Genomic DNA, 21,698 nt, shown 5'->3' on the forward strand with positions numbered 1-21,698 from the left:
TAACCTACCTTCCAGACATCTAGCATCACTTAACTGTGTAGCTTGTGCTAATAAACACTAGAAAATGTCATCTGGGTCCCTTAGAGTTGTTCCAAGATGAGGCTTGCAATGACTACGTGTGAGATAGTAGTCCCTAGAAATGGGCCTTGTTGTCCTCCACTCCATGGAATTCTGCTGGTAAGGCCTTCATATCAGCTGTCTGATGTGGATTCTACATAATCCACGTGCCAATTCCAGAACCTAGTGGCTTGTATATGTCAGACCTCTGGTCAACTGTTAGATGTTCTGTTTTTCTTTCTTTTCTATCTTCAAAAAGACCAAACTCTTGTGATCCTAAATTAAATCTGGATTTGAAATTATGTTCAGACATGAGAAAATAGAAGATTTATGATGTCTGTTTTAAATTCTCAATCTGATCAGTCCAGTTGTTGTCAGTCGGTGATGGACAGTGCATAAGTACAGGTACTGTATGTCATATTTTACACTCAAGTAATAACTGTATCATACAATTTATATAGTACCTGATAGCTCTCTCTGTGTGCATGTGCATGCATGTGTATATGTGTGTGTATGTGTTTGTGTGTGTGCATGTGTGAGAGCATGCATATGTATGTGTGTGTGCATGCACATGTGCATACAAGTGCATATACACTATACATGTATATGCACATGCACTTGCAGAAGTCTTACTATGTGGCCCTAGTTACCCTTGAACTTCTATTTGACCCAATCTGGCTGGGAACTCATAAGCCTCCTGCCTCAGTCTCTTGAGCCTCTCTTCCATACCTGGCTATCTAACAGCTTTTGTTTGAGGTAAATATTTGACAAATCTCAGTCAAAGAGATCCTACAAAAGCAATGTCCAATATGCAATGTCCTTCCCTTTACAAAGCTTTGGGAGTGTGGCATTTTTATGGCACTGTGGTTCACCTGTGACAAATGGGAGGCATTTTCACAAGCAATGGTTGGGGTTCTAAAATATTAAATTAAGCAGGAAGAACTCTGACCGTGGCCTAGCACCAAATCTATGGTCTGGCAAAGCCCTTGTCCTTGTGAGGTTCAGGGCACTGGACCAGGGCTTCTTAACCCTTACTACCTTCCCTCTTATGCTGAACATAATCTCCTGTGCTTCTCCAACTTTCAATTGGCCTGTGGTTCTCCAGGGAGGCATGGTCTATGGTTCAGATGACCCCCACTATTCTACCCACTTAATTTATATGATTTGTATGTTGAAAAGCTACCCTTGAACTCCTATTTGACCCAATCTAGCTGGGAACTCATGAGCCTCCTGCCTCAGTCTCTTGAGCCTCTCTTTGGTTACTAATATGAAATGACTGGAAATTGTGTATGCCGTTTGAACTACTGTCTTCTGTTGTTCTAAAAGTGCCACTTGTCACTTTGGTAGATTGCTGCCCCAGAGTCACTCTCTTTCCTGCCTTTCTTATTTGTTCCTCTTTTTATTCTTATTTGTTCCTTTTTCTTAACCTACCTTCCAGACATCTAGCATCACTTAACTGTGTAGCTTGTGCTAATAAACACTAGAAAATGTCATCTGGGTCCCTTAGAGTTGTTCCAAGATGAGGCTTGCAATGACTACGTGTGAGACATCTGACATGCTTCTCTAAGTTGGGGTAAAAATATTGGCCACATGCTTTTACTTCTTCAGTTAATTGTTTGCATTTGCCCTTCATGGTTATAAGGAGTTTCAGTATCTTCTTTCTGAGGTCTCCTCATCCTGCCTAAGAACATTGAGCTTTTCCTTGGTTCAGAGGGAGCCAAAAAGGCAACTGAATCTAAAGGATCTATCATTGTTGTTGCTTCTTGTCATCAACTGATATCACTATTGAAGGCAGGTATTGTCTAGTTCACTGGAAATTGTACAAATCTTACAGAGTTGTTGTACAAACAAAATGAGCACATATATTTGATATTTTATGTGTCACTACATATACAATCAAAGACTTAGTTGTTTTGCTGTGTTATTGGGCCCCACTTTCATGTCTTACAAAAGGCCTATGTCTGGAATACATCATAGTATATCATAGGCTTTGGTAAATGCTGAGGAATAGGTAGGGACTTTGGTCCTCTGTAGACATATAGATAGTTCAAAGGCCAAGTTGGCCCCATCCTCCGTCCTCCTAGGAGACTCCCAGTATCTTGTTCCCAATGGTTCTGAGGTTGGCCCGTTGCTTATATGTGGAGAAAACAGAACCTAATGAGCATAGATTCCTTAGTAGTCAAAGGAATTGTTCTGCTCCTGAAAGGGAATTGTTTTAAAAAAATGTAGTCTAAAGTTCTTAGACTGAAAAAATATTACTTCAAGTCACAGGAGGTAGTTGGTGTTTGCCAGGCCCTCGCTAAGTCTTGGTGAATATAGAGTTTAATTACTTTTAACTTAAAATTTATTATTAACATTATTAATTTGTGGGTATAGATGTCATACATATAAAGGTCAGAGAACTGTAGCATGAATCTTAAAAGGTCTTATTAATAAAAACAAACCTGGAGCCAGGTATTGGGGTGAATGCTGAAAGGTCAGAGAAACAGAACAAGCCACAGCTAACCTCACCTCGCCTGTTTCTTGGCTGATCTCGTTTCTTCAAACTGAAAGCCTCTGTGTCTTCATCTGAATAGATCTCAGCTGAACTGCTGCTAAAAGCTAAAAGCTTAAAAAGTCTCTAGTTCCTGGTCCTTATATACCTTTCTGCTTCCTGCCATCACTTCCTGGGATAAAAGGTGTGAGTCACCATGCCTGGCTGTTTCCAGTGTGACTTTGAACTCACAGAGATCCAGACAGATCTCTGCCTCCTGAATGCTAGGATTAAAGGTATGTGCTACCCCTGCCTAAACCTCTGTTTAATATAGTGGCTGTTCTGTTCTCTGACCCCCAGATAAGTTTATTTGGGTACACAATATATCAACCACATTTCCCCTTTTTTCTTTAAAATAAAGTTATAACAAATATAATAAAAAGTATATACATAAGTATATACAATACATATAGTCAAGAATTATATTAATAATGTCTAGTCCCTTCACATTTGACAGATTCAGACAAAATACTCCATTATATATATTAACAATGTCCAGTCCATTAACATTTGACAACTTCAGACAAAAAAATTGTTTCTTATCCTATTTAAAACAAGTAGTTCCTTTTTAAAAGTAGATTCAATAATCTACCTTTTATCATATCCATATTCTCTCTTTTTTCTTTTCTGAGTAGATTCAAAAGTCTACCTTTTATCTTACCATTTCTATATCTTTGGACAGCTTTGTGGAGTCAGTTCTCTCCATCTACTTTTACATGTGTTCTGGGAATTAAACTCAGGGTGCCAGGCTTGCATGAAAAGTACCTTTACCCACTGAGCCATCTCATTGTCCCAATATAGTGTTTAATTCTCAACCCAAAGGTTATTCTGCATCACTTTTGAAAGGATATTGTAGTTGGAGTTTTCTCCAGTCCCGCTTGGGCCTGCAGCCTCTCTGACCCCAGTAAACACACAGAGACTTACATTACTTATAAACTGCATGGCTGTGGCAGGCTTCTTGCTATCTGTTCTTATATCTTAAATTAACCCATTTCTATAAATCTATACCTTGCCACGTGGCTTGTGGCTTACCGGTACTTTTACATCATGCTTCTCATGACAGCAGTGGATGGCAGCATCTCCTGACTCAGCCTTCCACTTTCCAGCATTCTCCTCTCTGCTTAGCCTGCCTTTACTATCCTTCCTGCCTGGCTACTGGCCAATCAGCTTTTTATTTATCAATCAATCAGAGCAACACATTACAGCATACAGAAAGACATCCCCGGCAGTATATCTTCTGGAAAGCAGGGCTGCCACTTGTTTATTTTTACATTGTCCCCATCCCAAGCATAGTTGTCTTGTATATTACAGAAAATAACCACTTTCCTTGACAACTGCTGTTACAGGTGCTCACCTGTGTGCATGTTGTATACACAAGCACACTCATGCACTTAGGGATTCTGTCTGTCTTCCATCTCCTCAGTTCTCCCATTTCCTTACTTCCAGGTTATGAGAATCAGTAGCAAAATGCACAGTACACATAAACTCTATCTTCATCTTTCAGTAAATGTTGTTTAAAATTTTTCTGTTTTAAATGCCACACCCTCTTAATACACTTTCCTTATGAAATGATACTTTGTCTAATAAGTTTTGTGACTAGTACATAAAATATTTCTAAAGTCATTTATTTTAGATGATTTGCTAAAGATTCACTGTTCGTATACACACATAAATGAAATGGCTGTGTATGGTGGCACACACATATAATCCAAACATTTGAAGCTGAAGTGAAAGGTTTATGAGTTCCAGGTTAGCCTGGACTAGCATTACAGTAAGACTCTATTTTTAAAAATCACCACAATAAGAACAGAACAGAAACAGGTAATGAATCATTAATAGAAGATATTCCCATTTGGGTCTGGAGAGATGGCCCAGCAGTTAAGAGCACTTGCTGCTCTCCCAGGAGACCTGGGTTTGGTTTGCAGTACCCTTGTCAGGTGGCTCACAACTGCCTGTAACTCCAGTGCAGGGGATTGGCTGCCCTCTTCTGGCTTCTGTAGGTACCCACACGCATGTGGCTTATTCACATACAGACATGTGCATGAGCACACGCGCACACACACATAAAGACCCTCTCATTTGCAACCACATTCCTAATTTTGGTTGTGTTGCTGTAGGGCTTCTCTCCAGGTTCCCCAAGCCCCACAGTCCCACAATCCACATATAAAATACTCACTCAGACGCTTATATCACTTATAAACTGTATGGCCGTGGCAGGCTTCTTGCTAACTTTTCTTTTATCTTAAATTAACCCATTTTTATAAATCTATACCTTGCCACGTGGCTGGTGGCTTACCAGAGTATCTACATGCTGCTTGTCCTGGCGGTGGCTGCAGTGTCTCTCCTCCTTCTTCCTGTTTCCCCAATTCTCCTCTCTCTTTGTCCCGCCTATACTTCCTGCCTGGTCACTGGCCATCAGTGTTTTATTTATATAGAGTGGTATCCACAGCAGGGTTGTGTTGTCAAAATGCACTCATAAGTCATTTCTCTTGTTTATATGGAGAACTATATTATCTATCATTGTATAAAAATATGTAGTGCTATGTGTGATCTAATGAGTAAGGACAGCAACTGTAGGTACAATGCATTGGGTACTACGTAGAGTGTACATATGATCTCTGCTTCTCACAACAGTCATGCAAGATAGTTACCCCTTTCACAGATGAGGCTGAATTCAGAAAAAGAATTTGCTTTTAGGAACACACAAAGTCACATAACTTTCTCATGACATGTATAACTAGGTCCTGCTAAAGGGGCAATGTTGGGTCACCCATGACTTTCCTTGCCACAACTGTTGGACCCAAAGTACACCTTCCACAACACCAACCCATTCTGGTTGTGTCCTGATTTGAAAATGTGAGCTTAGCCAGACAGATTCTACTTTATGACATTTTTTAATGGTACTGGGGATAGTACCCAGGGCCTTGTGTGTATTAGGCCACCTACCACTCTACCACTGAGGAAGATTGTGAATGCAAAGCCAGCCTGGGCTATCTGGAAAGACCTTGTCTCAATACAAACAAGCAAATAAAACAGCCTTAGGGGCAGCTTGCGAAGGGAGACTGAGAAAGCCATATATAAGCTGAAGTTCTAGGGAATGGAAAGCAAGCAGAGACTTGACTATGGGAGAAGGATGCAGGGGGATGGGAGAAGGATGCAGGGGGATGGGAGAAGGATGCAGGGGGATGGGAGAAGGATACAGGAGGATGGAAATGCAGCAGAAAGAAGTACATGCTGTGACAGCCAGCTTGGTGCAGAATTCTTGGCATGCTGAGGCTACACTCTGCCCATTTCCTCTTTCCACTTTCTGTGCCTGAAAATAAATCCCCCATCCCTTGAGCTAACTTTAGTGAGTGTTTTTAACCAGAAGAGCCTAATTAAAATGTGCACTCAGTAAGTGCTACAAAGGATATTTGAACACTAGTCTTACCAACACAGATGGAACTCCTTTGCCACATTACACATGTTTCTCTGGTCCTTTAGAGCCCACAAAGTCACTTCAATGTATCTGAGAAAAAAAATGGAGTCGTATTTCCCAATTCTTTTCCCCAAGTCTCGGTTTGCTTCCGGAGTCCAGAAGGACAGGGTGGGAGTTACAAAAGTCTCAGGCAGCTAACTAGATCTCCAAACAAAATTGCCCCAGGATTCCTACTTCAGAGTGGAAGGTATTGAATGGGGCTACAGGGTAGGGCCGGGGCAGTGTTCTGTTCTTGCCAGTGTAGAGAACATGGTGTCTTGGAGAACATGGTCTCATCAAGAGCAGGGACTAACTTCCAGGCATGATGGTACATGCCTGCCTGCTAGCCCCGCACTTGGGAAAATGAGGCATGAGGATTCTGAATTCAAGGTCGGCTTGGGCTATATAACAAGCTCCTGTCTTAAACAAGAAAATTAAAAAAAAACAGAAAACAACAAACAAACAAACAAACAAAAAACAGGGACTGGGCTAGTCTTATCTCCACATCCAGCCTGAGATTTTAGTATAGCACCTGATATATATGTGAGTGAATGAATGAGGGATTGAAGAAATATGAATAAATGAATGGCAGAAGGAAATCACATCCCCTGTTCAAATGCCCAGATCCTTCCTCAGTCAAATCTTCCCACGTTAAGGAATAGAACCCGTCTCCATCTCTAATAAGCAATTCATGCAGCATTATGAGTAATGTTTACAGTGACTAGTGAACCTCAGCTTTGAAAAAAATATAACTGAGGATGATGTAGTGGTGACTGTGGTAATGGTAATGACATAGCTCAGAGACTGCAAACGGACAGCTCTGGATTGCCCTGTTTACAAAAACACCACCCGCTTTGTCTTCCTCTGTCTGGAGAGAGTGAGGTTTTCATTTTAAGAGGCTGACTAAAAAATGCAGGGCCACTTCCTGGGCAGGCTTCCAAGTGACTACATCTTTTTCACAGCATTTCCCAGAGCGTCAGCCCAGGCTGCCTGGGGCGGGGCCTCTAGCCATTGGTGCTGGGGAAGCTACCACAGGAGCAGCTATCTGCAGCCCGCCAGAATTGCTGTGCTTTTAGGCTCTCTCCGGGTGCAGATATCAGCCTTGGCCTTTGCATTGAAGAGACGTCAGCATTTGTGATTGGCCAGGCTGGTGTGTGTGTGTGTGTGTGTGTGTGTGTGTGTGTGTGTGTGTGTGTGTGTGTTACAGGAGATGTCGTGCCACGCTTCCGAATATGAGGTTCCTTTCAGCCGAGTGTCCCGGGTGTGGGTGAGTCTAAATAGCTGAAGACTGCCCTTGTTGGTTGGAATGTGCTCAAAGCCGGGCATTATGATTTTCCAAGGGCATGACTTAGCATATTTCTTAATCTTACTAAGCCTCGGTTGCCTTTTCTGTGAAATAGGCACAGGATGGTGGTATCCTATGGAAGGATAGGAATATGTGTGCAGCTAGTGTGTTGGGAGACCAGAAAGAGATGATCGCTCCAAGCATCTCATCTAGCATCTTGCATATGGTAGGCACTGTACAGCTCTATTATATCTTCTTTTTGAATTTTATTTGTTCTTAGTTTATTAAGACAGGGTCTTACTATATAGCTCAGGTTGGCCTTGGACTCTCCATCCTCCTGCCTCTGCCTCCTGAGTGTTACGATTACATGTGTGAGCCACCATACCTGACTTGCTCTTAATATTCCTGATGCATCAGTGAAGGAGGACAGGGAAGAGACTGTGACGGCGCTTTATTGATAGGAGTACAGTGTTGCTCTGGCAGGCCCATCAGATATATTCTACTTCTTCCCCCGACCCCTTGGGTCTCATTCTTTGAAGCCTGAGGAACACTGAGGAACTCACTCCATAGCTCACATTGGCCTGGAACTCACTGTGATCCCCCTGTCTTGGCCTCTTGAGTGGAACACTGGGACTACAGGTGTGAGCCATCATGGCCTGGTATATTATTCTTAGTCTTACCTATCTACCAAACAAGAAACTTCAAGGGAGGTTGATGGTGCTAAAGAAATGTTTATCAGAATGTATTCATTCTCCTTCTCTTTTTTCCCCATCTAGACCCTGACTGCACCTGCCCCATTTGCAGATGAATCCAGCTGCCAGTGCCAAGCACCTCACGAAAAATTAACCATTGCCCAGGCCCGCTTAGGAACACCAGGTGAGGCTGCTGTTCTCATTTTTCAAACGGGCTTTGTCTTGACACTTGAAGTATCACAAAGCATTATGTGAGCAGTGCTCACTTTCAGAGTGGAATTTTGTGATTAGAGCACAGTGCAAGAATGGGGACATTGATGTCGAGAACTAGTTGGGTGTGGTAGCTTATGACTATAATCTCAGGACCAAGGAGACTGAAGCAGGAGGACTACTTTGAGTTTGAGGCCAGCATGGGTTTTGTAGTGAGTATTCCAGAACAGCCCGGGGTGCAGGGTAAAACCTTGTTTTTTTAAAAAAAAGAAAAATGCAATAATTTATACAAATCAAAGTAGCCAAGGCAAAAAATGTCATTTATTAGTTCTACAGACACTGGCAAGTTATGAAAAAGATCTGAATCCATCTTCTCACTTGCAAAACAGGGACAATGTCTTGCTCCATGTGGGTTTTTTTTTTTTTTTTTTTGTGAGAGGTAGATTCTGTTAAAGTACCATTTTTCAAGGTGTTGAAGAACGAAGCCACTATACTTGTAACTATTCTGAAATGTGTTCATTTTTATGTTTTAAGTGAGTCCTAAAAAAAAAAAAAGACCATTCTGTTACAGAAGTATATTGCTCCATTCATTCCTTTCGTCAATATCAGAAGACCAATGGGGGAAAGATGTAAAAGGAACTTAAAGCGCCATTTCGGCTTGCCAAGGGCTCTCATGCTAGTTAAAGAGACAGGACAATTAGACATGAAGGAAAGCCACAGGCACACGTATGGCTGTACAGCACGGATGACAAGTTCAGAGAATGGCACATTCATGTGGCCTGGAGAGGTCTCCGCTCCAGATTTCAGGGAGGGAGCAGAACCTAGCTGGTTCTTTTGGGAACCGTTTTGGACCATGTATATAGAAACCAGCAAGTTATTGTGCGAGGGCAGGATAGGAACAGTGCAGGAAAGCACAGTGAGAGAGTTGTGTGAGAGTAAATGGAGATCATTCCAATTGGTTAGGATGGAGCGGAAACATAGGACTCACTGAGTGGGTTAAGCTTTGAGACATAAGATGGCATAACAGAGTAAGCTCCTACTGCCATTGAAAAACCCAAGCAACGCAGACTTAAAGGAATGCATGGGGCAAGGGCCAGTGTATTAGCTAATGGTAATAGGCATTTATTAAATGTACAAGGTACTAAGGTCTTCATGTGTCTCCTGCCATTTTCCTTCACAACTCAACATGGTCAGGATTTTCAGTATTCCACACATAAGGAAACAAAGGCTCAGGGGGTTTGCAAACTGCATAAGGTCTTTCAGCTGGGCAGTGGCAGGGCTTCTTACACCGGAGCCTGCATCAGAATCACCAGGAGGACTTGTGGACAGACAGATGGCTGGAACTCCCCACTGGAGTATCTGATTCTGTTCACGGGGGGTCTGGGGGGGGTGGGACCCAAGAAGCTGCAACTCTGACAACCTCCCAGGGAATAATGCTCTTCTGGGAACACCTGTTGAGTTGCAGAGCTGGGGTCTCCGCTCCAGAATGCCGTAGAGCTTGACCCTCTGAACCATGATACTCTGCTTCCTCGTTAAGGACACCCCTCAAAAGTGTTGAGGTCATTGATCCAATTTTATACTTAAGTGTGTAAAGAATCACATGGAGGGGCTGGAGACATGGCTCAGCAGTTAAGAGCACTTGCTGCTCTTCCAGAGGATCCAGGTTCAGTTGCCAGCACCCACATGGCAGCTCACAGCTGTCTGTAACTCCAGTTCCAGGGGATCTGATGCCCTCTTCTGACCTCCATGGGCACTGCATGCACATGGTACACATACAGAAAGCAGGTACACACACGCATAAACTACAATAAAAATAAGTATTAAATAAAATAAATACAATAAAAATAAGTATTAAAGAAAGGGCTTCCCTAGTCTCCCCCATTCCTCTGCCCTCAGACCAGGAATGGGGATGGCCATCTGAATTTTTTGTTATTTTGTCTTTTTTTTTTCAGAGCTGAGGCCCGAACCCAGGGCCTTGCGTTTGCTAGGCAAGCGCTCTACCACTGAGCTAAATCCCCAACCCCAGCCATCTGAATTTTTAACAAACAGCCTGGATAATCTTTAAGTTGGTGGTTAGAGACCACATATTGAGAAATACTGGCCCAACAATAAAGTCAAGAGATTTTTACATTTTTGGTTGTGAGTCTAGCCTTTAACGTCTGAGCCATCTCTCCAGCCCAAGTCAAGAGATTTTTAAATGAAAATTTGGGTGTGTATTAGTAATCTTTCTATCATTCTGATAAAATACCTGAGGAGAGTTAGGAGGAGGAAAGATTTAGTTAGGCCTCACCTCCTTGTTTCCACCATCTCCCAACAGAATTGTCACCCGGAATCCAAACCTTCCATACACGAGCTATGGGGGCAGTGGGAGTTGGGGGGCAGGCAAGGCGAGATGAAGATCCAAATGAAAACAAGGTGGTTATGTGGAAAACAGAATCAACCTAAAGTTAAAGGATAAGCTTCAGATCTGAGCATTAAAGGACCATAAGTTCCTGTAGAAGTTACGAGGCGTCTACTTGATAGGCTGTCCTGTCCCGATCTCATTTAATTTTTGAAAAATCCCAGAAGACTAGAGAACTGCTGTCAGAACTGAGTAGACCTAGGACTTCAAAGCCCTTTCTCCTCAACCCCCTCCTTTATCCAGCACAAGGGCCTTCCCTGTGAAGTGCTGTCCTCAGCTAACCTTGGGGCTAAGTGAAAACATGCGCAGGCCCGGAGCCGAGCTGGAAGGTGTGTGAATACAGCCGCTAAACAATTGGAATGATTTGCTCTGTGTGTTCAACTTCTGTCAACCCACAGTCTCTCTCCTCTCCCTTCCACCCGCCTTCCCCCCTCTCTGCCCCCTCTTTCCTTTCCCTGTCACCCCCCTTTGAAGAGACCAGGAAACCAGGTTCCTCTCTTTGCTTTAGGCTCTGCAGGAGTTTCCCAGTCTGGAAAGTGCTGACACGTCACAATTTTCAAAAGTGATCTTACTGCAAAATCGACTCTGCAGATAGTCTTCAAATTTACTAAATGGCCCTTTCCCCAGTAATTATGTCTTCTTTCTTCACTTTTCTTCCTCTCTGCTTCCTGAATTCATTTATCCTGATCACCTCTGAATCATTAACAAAAACTTCCACAAAAATGCCATCTGCTTTCTTGTGGGATTTATATCTTAAAACAAAATTTCCTCAATTGAATTGCAATTGAATAAGAGCATTGAAATCCAAGATCCCTCATTAGACAGTTTGTTATTTCAGAGCATTTTCTGTTTACTGCGACTTATTTAGAATACAGTATAAGCCTGTGAAAGCAATTCTGTCTGTTCAAAATAGTATATAATTGAAAATAGTTGCAGTTCTCAATTTGACATAAAAATCTCCGTATTTTTTATTGGAGAAATTTAATTTATTAGCAACATTGTACCATCTGAATCTATTAATGTAATATGTCTTTATGTTTTAAATTAATGAGGATGAGTTGCATCAATAACTAATCACAATTTTAACTCTAAATCCTAAATCAGTTAATAGAAGTTTGCAGTGATTTCTTTTGTTTCCAACTCCCCGTTTTTCAGTGTGTGGTGCTGAAGTTTGAACTCGGGCCTTTGTGTATGCTAAGCAGGCACTCTACCGTGAGGCCATACTCCATCCCCTAAATATTTCATTTTATCCCATTAATATAATACATGCACATATTTTCAAAGTCAGCAGGATTCTTAGGTTTATACAGACAATCAGCAAGCTGTTGAGATGATTCAGTGAGTAAAAATATTTGCTGCACTGTCATGATGACCAACTCTGAGCCCTAAAACCCAATAGGAGTGAACTGATTTCTGAAGTTGTCTTCTGACTTCCACATACATGCTGTGGCATGCATGCATGTACTCCCTCTTCCTCCTCCTCCTCTGCCTCTGCCTCCTCCTCCTCGGCTATCAGGATGGAGATACGAACAACAACCTTCTTCCTCCATTTTGTGCCCACTTTATATACTGCATTAGTGAAATCCAACCACTCAGCATTCCCTTCTGATTAGAAGGAAATGGGTCTCTGGTCTGGCTCTGCAATAGCATCCTATAGGACTAGAAAGGACTAGAGTACTGATTGGTTGTTTCTAACCCAGAGCACCAACCCCATATACAAAATTGATACATTGATTGCCTTCTCTTTTGGGCCACATGCCTCCTCTCTTTTATACCATAGGGGGACCTTGTACAATAGTATTCTGGGAAACATTTTGCCTTCCAAGGTGAAATGAGACTTGCTTTGTAGCATTTGCCTATTTCTGGGGTGAAAACATCCGCATTACAGCTCACTTTGGCCACCAATGAACTTTGGAATTGGAAAGAAAGATGAGCAATAATCTGAGCACTGAGTAGACAACAAAGCATCACTGTGTTTGAGAACAGGACTCAGGTCTTTCTTCAAGCTCTTCCATTCATGAGGTCTTGATGTTCTCACCAAGTATGTGATAAAGAATAGGAATTTTAAAAGCCATATGCAAAAAAAACGTGGCTGCATGTGGTGGCGCACGCCTTTATCTCAGCACTCAGGAGGCAAAGACAGGCATGTCTCTGTGAGTTCAAGGCCAGTCTGGTCTACATAGTGAGTTCTAAGCCAACCAAGGCTACATAGAAAGATCCCATCTAAAAAAAAAAACATGAAAAAAGTTTACAGAGAAACATTAGAAGCCTTTTCTTACCCTGCCATTGCCTCCGTCCAAGGAACAGAGCATATATAAAACAAAGCCTCAGATTCAAATGGGAGGGAACTCCCACCCCAAATATGCTGCATGCTGGATGCTTTGGGGTCTATATTCAGCTCGCTTCCATTCTCTTTTAAAACATTTTATTTATTTATTATGTGTACGTGTTCTGCCTGCATACTAGAAGAGGGTATCAGATCTCACTACAAATGGTTGTGAGCCACTATGTGGTTGCTGGGACTTAAACTCAGGACCTCTGGAAGAGCAGCCAGTGCTCTTAACCTCTGAGCCATCTCTCTAGCCCCTTACTTCCATTCTGGAGGGTGATTTTTCCTTTCTTAATAATCATCTGTTTCTATTCCATGCCTCACTTAAAAGGTAGGACTATTTTTTCATCTGTCTTCCTGGTGGTTGCCAGGATTTCCCCCTAAATCCTACATTGTCCTCAGGTCTCCTTCTGAGTCCATTTCTAAAATCTTTAATTAACAAGATGAAGAACTCTAAAAGGGAGCCTCACTTTTCCCAGTAACAGGTAGACTCCACTGGTTCAGACATCTAGATTTTATCTGGGGTGAAGAGAATGCTCAGTGCTCTGTGTCTTCCTTGTTAGGTATCACTGTGAATTGGGTTCTTGATTTTTTGTTGTTGTATTTTGACACCTTTAGAAGAGTCTATTTTTTAAAAAGTCAATTTGCTGCACTACTGTTAAATTGACAATGTGCGGATGTTGTGTCTTCTGTAGGTAAACTTATGGCACTGTGCTGATGGGAGGGCTCCCTTATTCTGCACTTGTGTTAACCGTGTCTCTTTCTTCCACAGTTGACAGGCCTGTTAGAGTGTATGCAGATGGAATATTTGACCTCTTCCACTCAGGTCATGCAAGGGCACTTATGCAAGCAAAAACATTGTTTCCCAACAGCTACTTGTTGGTAGGAGGTAAGAAGTGCATTTTCTTTGTCCAGAAACTCCCTTATAATATGCTTCCTGAAAAATATCCCTTTCACATGTCCATCAATAAAACCTGACATTGTTAATGTTTCCAGTTCAGCCCATACCACCTCACTTGTTCACTACCTGAAATTTAAAGTGACATTTAAAAGCATAGGAAAAATTACATCATGAGATTGTACACCATTGTACCAGAGAAAGAGAGAGAGTGAGAGAGAGAGAGATTAGCCACTTCATATTTTCCATTAATGCTTTTCTCCTGCTACTTTTGACATGATCCAATTTACGTTTCTAAAATTTTCTAGATGATCAAGGAAAAAGCAATATTACTCTGATTTCAAATCTCAGAGAACTAAAGGGGTTTAGGATGATCGGTGGAGCACAAGGTCATTATCTACTTAATTGTGTGTGACCTGAAGCACTTAGGACAGTATCATGCTGATAAGATAGGCCTAACTGTTTGCACACCCTAAGTACAGTGTGGTGATAAAGAAATGGAGATTTATACATCCAGGCCATCTGTGTTCACAATGAAGGAGCCGACTTACTTCCTCAGAGTATAGAAAGAGAAACATGGTTTGATGTAGACTGACATTTCATCCTTCAGAAGGCTTACCTATTCCAATTTTGGTAACAATGTAGTACTTGACTGTGGAGATCTGCACATCACTTCTGTAGCTCTGGAAGCAGCACATCCATTCATTGGGATTAGTTCCATACTCATCTACTGGAATCAATTTCCATGCTGTTACATTGGACTAGGCACTATAAACCTTGAGATCTCTAAGAAGGAAAAAAATCCAGGACATTCTAGTATCTAATATCATGTTACCTCATGCATATATTAAAAAATAGTACTTTCTGGAAATATTTCAGAGGGAAAACTTGCAGATTTGGCTAAGGGTGCTAACCGTGTGACTATTGAATGGAGTTCTTTGAGAATGACAAGATGGTAAAAGCAACGGCTACTAGGCAAGTCATATGAAGGGAGCCAAAGGAGAAACGATTTCGTGTTCACTTCCCTTTGTCCTGTCTCCAGGACGAGTACTGCCACCTGGAGTCTCCTGGGCTACTGGAGCCCTGGGAAGACCTCTGCAGCATGTGGGCTCCAGTCGTTTAGGTGATCTCAGCTCAGAGGTGGTTTGGTATGGGTGGGTCACAATCAACTATGTGACCTAGAATTTTAAACTCTCGCGTGGGTCCACGTGAGCCTTGGCAAGTCATCACTTTACATTTTGATGCCTCTGGTGCCTTCAGAGGTTTCTCCCTGTGGATTTCTGGTCTAGTAAGTCATGATATATATTCTATATATTCATATTCTTTCCCCCCTCTCTCTCCCTCCCTCTTCCTTTCTCTCTCTTCATTTCCCTCTCTTCTCTTTCTGTCTCTCTCTCCCCTTCTTCCTTTCTCTTCCTCCCTTGGGTAGCAGTTTGTTGGTTTTTCAGTTATCTCTTCCTTTTACTTTTTTTTAATTTAATTTAATTTTATTTTACAATACTATTCAGTTCTACATAATAGCCACAGATTCCCTTGTTCTCTCCCTTCCTGCCCCCCTCCCCTTCCCCCCAGCCCACCTCCCCATTCCCACCTCCTCCAGATCAAGGTCTCCCCCAGGACTGGGATCGACCTGATAGACTCAGTCCAGGCAGGTCCAGTCCCCTCCTCCCAGATTGAGCCAAGCGTCCCTGCATAAGTCCCAGGATTCAAACAGCCAACTCATGCAACGAGCCCAGGACCCGGTACCAACACACAGCTGCCTCCCAAACAGATCAAGCCAAATGACTGTCTCACCCATTCAGAGGGCCTGATCCAGTTGGGGGCCCCTCAGCCTTTGGTTCATAGTTCATGTGTTTCCATTCATTTGGTTATTTGTCCCTGTGCTTTATCCAACCTTCGTTTCAACAATTCTCTCTCATATACACCCTCCTCTTTCTCACTAATTAGACTCCCAGTGCTCCACCCGGGGCCTAGCCGTGGATGTCTGCATCCAGATTCCTCAGTCCTTGGATGGGGTTTCTGGCCCAACTATTAGGGTGTTTGGCTATCCCATCACCAGAGTAGGTCAGTCCCGGCTGTCTCTCGGCCGTTGCCAGCAGTCTTTTGTGGGGTATCTTTGTGGATTTCTGTGGGCCTCTTTAGCACTTTGTTTCTTCCTTTTCTCATGTGGTCTTCATTTACCATGGTCTCTTATTCCTTGTTCTCCCTCTCTTTTCTTGATCCAGCTAGGATCTCCCGCTCTCTTTCCCTCGACCCTCACCCTTCATTGCTCCCACTCATGTCGAGGCTGTTCATGTAGATCTCATCCATTTCTCCGTGTCTTTCTTGGGTCCCGTTTTCCAGGTAGCCTCACTGGTGATGTGAGTAGCAGTCCAGTCATCCTTGTTCCACATCTAGCATCTTCCTATGAGTGAGTACATACCATATTTGTCTTTCTGAGTCTGGGTTACCTCACTCAGGATGATTTTTTCTAGATCCATCCATTTGCCTGCAAACCTCATGATGTCATTGTTTTTCTCTGCTGAGTAGTATTCCATTGTGTATATGTGCCACAATTTATTTATCCATTCTTCAGTTGAAGGGCATCTAGGTTGTTTCCAGGTTTTGACAATTACAAACAATGCTGATATGAACATAGCTGAGCAAGTGCTCTTGTGGTATGATTGAGCATTTCTTGGGTATATGCCCAGGAGTGGTATAGCTGGATCTTGGGGAGATTGATTCCCAATTTTCTAAGAAAGCGCCATATTGATTTCCAAAGTGGTTGTACAAGCTTGCATTCCCACCAGCAGTGGAAGAGAGTTCCCCTAGTTCTACATCCTCTCTAGCATAAAGTGTCTTCAGTGTTTTTGATCTTAGCCATTCTGACAGGCGTAAGGTGGTATCTCAGAGTTGTTTTGATTTGCATTTCCCTGATGATTAGGGATGTTGAGCAATTCCTTAAATGTCTTTCAGCCATTTGAGTTTCCTCTGTTGAGAATTCTCTGTTTAGTTCTAAAGCCCATTTCTCAATTGGACTGTTGGTCATTTTGATGTCTAATTTCTTGAGTTCCTTATATATTCTGGATATCAGTCCTCTGTCAGATGTGGGGTTGGTGAAGATCTTTTCCCATTCTGTAGGCTGTCATTTTACCTTGTTGACCATATCCTTTGCTCTACAAAAGCTTCTCAGTTTCAAGAGGTCCCATTGATTGATTGTTTCTCTCAGTGTCTGTGCTACTGGTGTTATATTTAGGAAGTGATCTCCTATGCCAATGCATTCAAGACTCCTTCCTACTTTCTCTTCTAGCAGGTTCAGAGTAGCTGGATTTATGTTGAGGCCCTTGATCCACTTGGACTTAAGTTTTGTGCACGGTGACAGATATGGATCTGTTTGGAGCCTTCTACATGTTGATATCCAGTTATGCCAGCACCATTTGTTGAAGATGCTTTCTTTTTTCCATTGTACCCTTTTGGCTTCTTTGTCAAAAATTATATGTTCATAGGTGTGTGGGTTAATGTCAGGGTCTTCAATTCGATTCCATTGGTCCACATGTTGGTTTTTATGCCAATACCAAGCTGTTTTTATTATTGTAGCTCTATAGTAGAGCTTGAAGTCAGGGATTGTGATGCCTCCAGAGGTTGTTTTATTGTACAGGATTCTTTTGGCTATCCTGGGTTTTTTGTTTTTCCATATGAAGTTGAGTATTATTCTTTCCAGGTCTGTGAAGAATTGTGTTGGTATTTTGATGGGGATTGCATTGAATCTGTAGATTGCTTTTGGTAAGATTGCCATTTTTACTATGTTAACCCTGCCTATCCATGAGCATGGGAGATCTTTCCATTTTCTGACATCTTCTTCAATTTCTTTTTTCAGGGACTTAAAGTTCTTGTCATATAGGTCCTTCACTTGCTTGGTTAGTGTTACCCCAAGGCATTTTATGTCATTTGTGGCTATTGTAAAGGGTGATGTATCTCTAATTGCCTTCTCAGCTTCTTTGTCCATTGTATATAGGAGGGCTACTGATTTTTTTGAGTTGATCTTGTATCCTGCTCTGTTGCTGAAGGTGTTTATAAGCTTTATCAGTTCCTGGGTGGAATCTTTGGGGTCACTCAAGTATACTATCATGTCATCTGCAAATAGGGAAAGCTTGACTTCTTCCTTTCCAATTTGTATCCCCTTAATCTCCTTATGTTGTCTTATTGCTCTGGCTAGAACTTCAAGTACTATTTTGAATAAGTATGGGGAGAGTGGACAGCCTCGCCTCGTTCCTGATTTTAGTGGAATTGCTTTGAGTTTCTCTCCATTCAATTTGATGTTAGCTGTTGGCTTGCTGTAAATTGCCTTTATTATGTTTAGGTATGTTCCCTGTATTCCTGATCGCTCCAAGACTTTTATCATGAAGGGGTGTTGGATTTTGTCAAATACCTTTTCTGCATCTAGTGAGATGATCATGTGGTTTTTTTTTTCTTTGAGTTTGTTTATATGTTTTATTACATTGATGGACTTTAGTATGTTGAACCACCCTTGCATCCCTGGGATGAAGCCTACTTGATCATGGTGGATAATTGTTCTGATGTGTTCTTTGAGTCTGTTTGCCAGTATTTTATTGAGTATTTTTGCATCAATGTTCATGAGGGAGATCGGTCTGCAGTTCTCTTTCTTTGTTGCATCCTTGTTTGGTTTAGGAATCAGGGTAATTGTAGCCTCATAGAAGGAGTTCGGTAATGTTCCTCCTGTTTCTATTATGTGGAACAATTTAGAGAGTATTGGTATTAACTCTTCTTTGAAGATCTGGTAGAATTCTGCACTGAAACCATCTGGTTCTGGGCTTTTTTTGGTTGGGAGACTTTTAATGACTGTTTCTATTTCCTTAGGGGCTATTGGACTATTTAAATAGTTTATCTGGTCTTGATTTAACTTAGGTATGTGGTACCTATCCAGAAATATGTCCATTTCTTTTAGGTTTTCCAGTTTTGTGGAGTAGAGGTTTTTGAAATATGACCTTATAATTCTCTGGATTTCCTCAATGTCTGTTGTTATGTCCCCCTTTTCATTTCTGATTTTGTTGATTTGGATACTCTCTCTCTCTGTCTTTTGGTTAGTTTGGATAAGGGCTTGTCTATCTTGTTGATTTTCTCAAAAACCAACTCTTTGTTTCATTAATTTTTTGTATTATTCTCTTAGTTTCTAATTTATTAATTTCACCTCTCACTTTGATAATTTCCTGGCGTCTATTCTTCCTGGGAGACTTTGCTTCTTCTTGTTCTAGAGCTTTCAGGTGTGCTGTTAAGTCACTAGTGTGGGATTTCTCCAACTTCTTTATGTGGGCATTTAGTGCTATGAATTTCCCTCTTAGCACTGCTTTCATAGTGTCCCATAAGTTTGGGTATGTGGTGTCTTCATTTTCATTGATCTCTAGGAAGTCTTTAATTTCTTTCTTTATTTCTTCCTTAACCCATTGGTGATTCAGTTGAGCATTATTCAGTTTCCATGAGATTGTAGGTTTTCTGTAGTTTTTGTTGTTGTTGAAATCTAACTTTAAACCATGGTGGTCTGATAGAACACAGGAGGTTATTCCAATTGTTTTGTATCTGTTGAGACTTGCTTTGTGGCCAAGTATGTGGTTGATTTTAGAGAAAGTTCCATGGGGTGCTGAGAAGAAGGTATATTCTTTCTTGTTAGGATGGAATGTTCTGTAGATATCTATTACATCCAATTGGGTCATGACATCAGTTAAGTCCTTTATTTCTCTGTTAAGTTTTGATTTGGGAGATCTATCCAGTGGTGAAAGTGGGGTGTTGAGATCTCCCACTATTAATGTGTGGGGTTTTATATGTGGTTTAAGCTTTAGTAATGTTTCTTTTACATATGTGGGTGCCCTTGTGTTTGGGGCATAAATGTTCAGAATTGAAACTTCATCTTGGTGGATCTTTCCTGTGATGAGGATGTAATGCCCTTCTTGATCTCTTTTGATTGATTTTAGTTTGAAGTCTATTTTGTTGGATATCAAGATGGCTACCCCCGCTTGTTTCTTAAGACCATTTGATTGGAAAGTCTTTTCCCAGCCTTTTATTCTTAGGTAGTGTCTGTCTTTGAATTTGAGATGTATTTCTTGTATGCAGCAGAAAGATGGGTCCTGCTTTTGTATCCATTCTGTAAGCCTATGTCTTTTTATAGGTGAATTAAGTCTGTTGATATTAAGGGATATTAACGACCAGTGATTGTTCATCCCTGTTATTTTTGGTGGTAGTGTGTGTGTGTGTGTGTGTGTGTGTACTACTCTTCTTTGGGGTTTACTGTTGTGGCTTTATCTATTGCCTGTGTTTTCAAGTGTGTATCTGACTTCCCTCGGTTGGAATTTTCCTTCTAGTGCTTTCTGTAGGGCTGGGTTTGTGGATAGGTATTGTTTAAATCTGGCTTTGTCTTCGAATGTCTTGTTCCTTCCATCTATGATGATTGAAAATTTTGCTGGGTATATTAGTCTGGGCTGACATCCATGGTCTCTTAGTGTCTGCATTACATCTGTCCAGGTCCTTCTGGCTTTCAAAGTCTCCATTGAGAAATCGGGTGTTATTCTGATGGGTTTACCTTTATAGGTCACTTGGCCTTTTTCCTTTGCTGCTCTTAATATTCTTTCTTTATTCTGTACATTTAGTTGTTTAATTATTATGTGTCGAGGGGACTTTTTTTGGGGGGGTCTAGTCTGTTTGGTGTTCTATAGGCTTCTTGTATCTTCATAGGCATTTCCTTCTTTAAGTTGGGAAAGTTTTCTTCTATAATTTTGTTGAATATATTTTCTGTGCCTTTCAGTTGGTATTCTTCACCTTCTTCTATCCCTATAATTCGTAGGTTTGGTCTTTTCATGGTGTCCCAAATTTCTTGGACATTTTGGTTCATGACTTTGTTGGCTTTAGTGTTTCCTTCGACTGATAAAACTACTTCTTCTGCTGTATCTTCAATGCCAGAGAATCTCTCTTCCATCTCTTGCATTCTGTTGGTTATACTTGCATCTGAAGTTCCCAATCTTTTACTCAGGTTTTCTATTTCCAGCATTACTTCTGTTTGTGTCTTCTTTATTTTTTCAATTTCCCTTTTCAGGTCTTGGACTGTTTCCTTTATTTGTTTCATTGCTTTTTCATGATTTTCTTTCAGTACTTTATTGTTTTCTTCCAGGACTTTATTGTTTTCTTCTAATTTGTTTGCCCTTTCCTCTAGTTGTTTACAGCGTTCTTCCCATTTTTTTTTCTTTTCCTCTACACAAGCCTCTACCTTCTTCATGATGTTACTCATAAGGCTACTTTCTTCTGCTTCTTCCAATTTTTGATGTTCAGGTCTAGATGTTGGAGGCGGGCTAGGTTCTGGTGATGCTGTATTGCTCTTCATTTTGTTGTATGTACTTCTGCCTTGACGTCTGCCCATCTCCTTGTGGTTCCTTCTTGGTCTAATCAGTGTACTTGGTTCAGAAAGAGCTGACAGATTCAGGAAGTCTCTCTCTCTTGTCCAGATGGGAGTTCTCTTGTCCAAATAGGAACTCCAGGGCAGGATGGAAGCTCTTATCTAGACCGAAAGTCTCTGGTCCAGAAGGGAAGTCAGGCTCTTCCTTTTACTTTTTATAATGGTGTGGTAACATTTAAACTCTAACTCTGCCACACCAGGAGCCAAAAGTATAACACTGAAATTCTAAGCCAAAATTATACCCCGATATGCTGGTACATACCTGTAATACTAGAACTGGTGAGGTTAAGGTGCGAGAATCATAAGTTTGAGGCTAGCCTGGACTATGTAGCAAGTTCCAGGCTAGTTTGAGCTACTCGATAAACCCTGCCTATCCAAAAACAATTAAATTAATTAAT

At 41.5% G+C, this 21,698-nt stretch overlaps 1 protein-coding gene across 5 annotated transcripts in view; it reads left to right on the forward strand.

Moving 5' to 3' along the window:
- The window catches only part of Pcyt1b (phosphate cytidylyltransferase 1, choline, beta), a 100,210-nt gene that overhangs the window by 41,151 nt on the left and 37,361 nt on the right, over window positions 1-21,698 (forward strand). For 2 of the 5 annotated variants that reach the window (XM_037199449.1, XM_037199448.1), the window contains exons 2-4: window positions 7,448-7,558; window positions 8,109-8,208; window positions 13,737-13,853. In XM_037199449.1, coding sequence (XP_037055344.1) covers window positions 7,448-7,558; window positions 8,109-8,208; window positions 13,737-13,853 — 328 coding nt within the window. Of the gene's footprint in view, window positions 1-7,043; window positions 7,315-7,447; window positions 7,559-8,108; window positions 8,209-13,736; window positions 13,854-21,698 lie in introns of those variants that run through there. The other 3 variants (XM_028881681.2, XM_028881678.2, XM_028881679.2) reach the window with 2 other exon arrangements.

The sequence above is a fragment of the Peromyscus leucopus genome, chromosome X (assembly GCF_004664715.2).
Source record: "Peromyscus leucopus breed LL Stock chromosome X, UCI_PerLeu_2.1, whole genome shotgun sequence".
NCBI classification, from domain to species: domain Eukaryota; kingdom Metazoa; phylum Chordata; class Mammalia; order Rodentia; family Cricetidae; genus Peromyscus; species Peromyscus leucopus.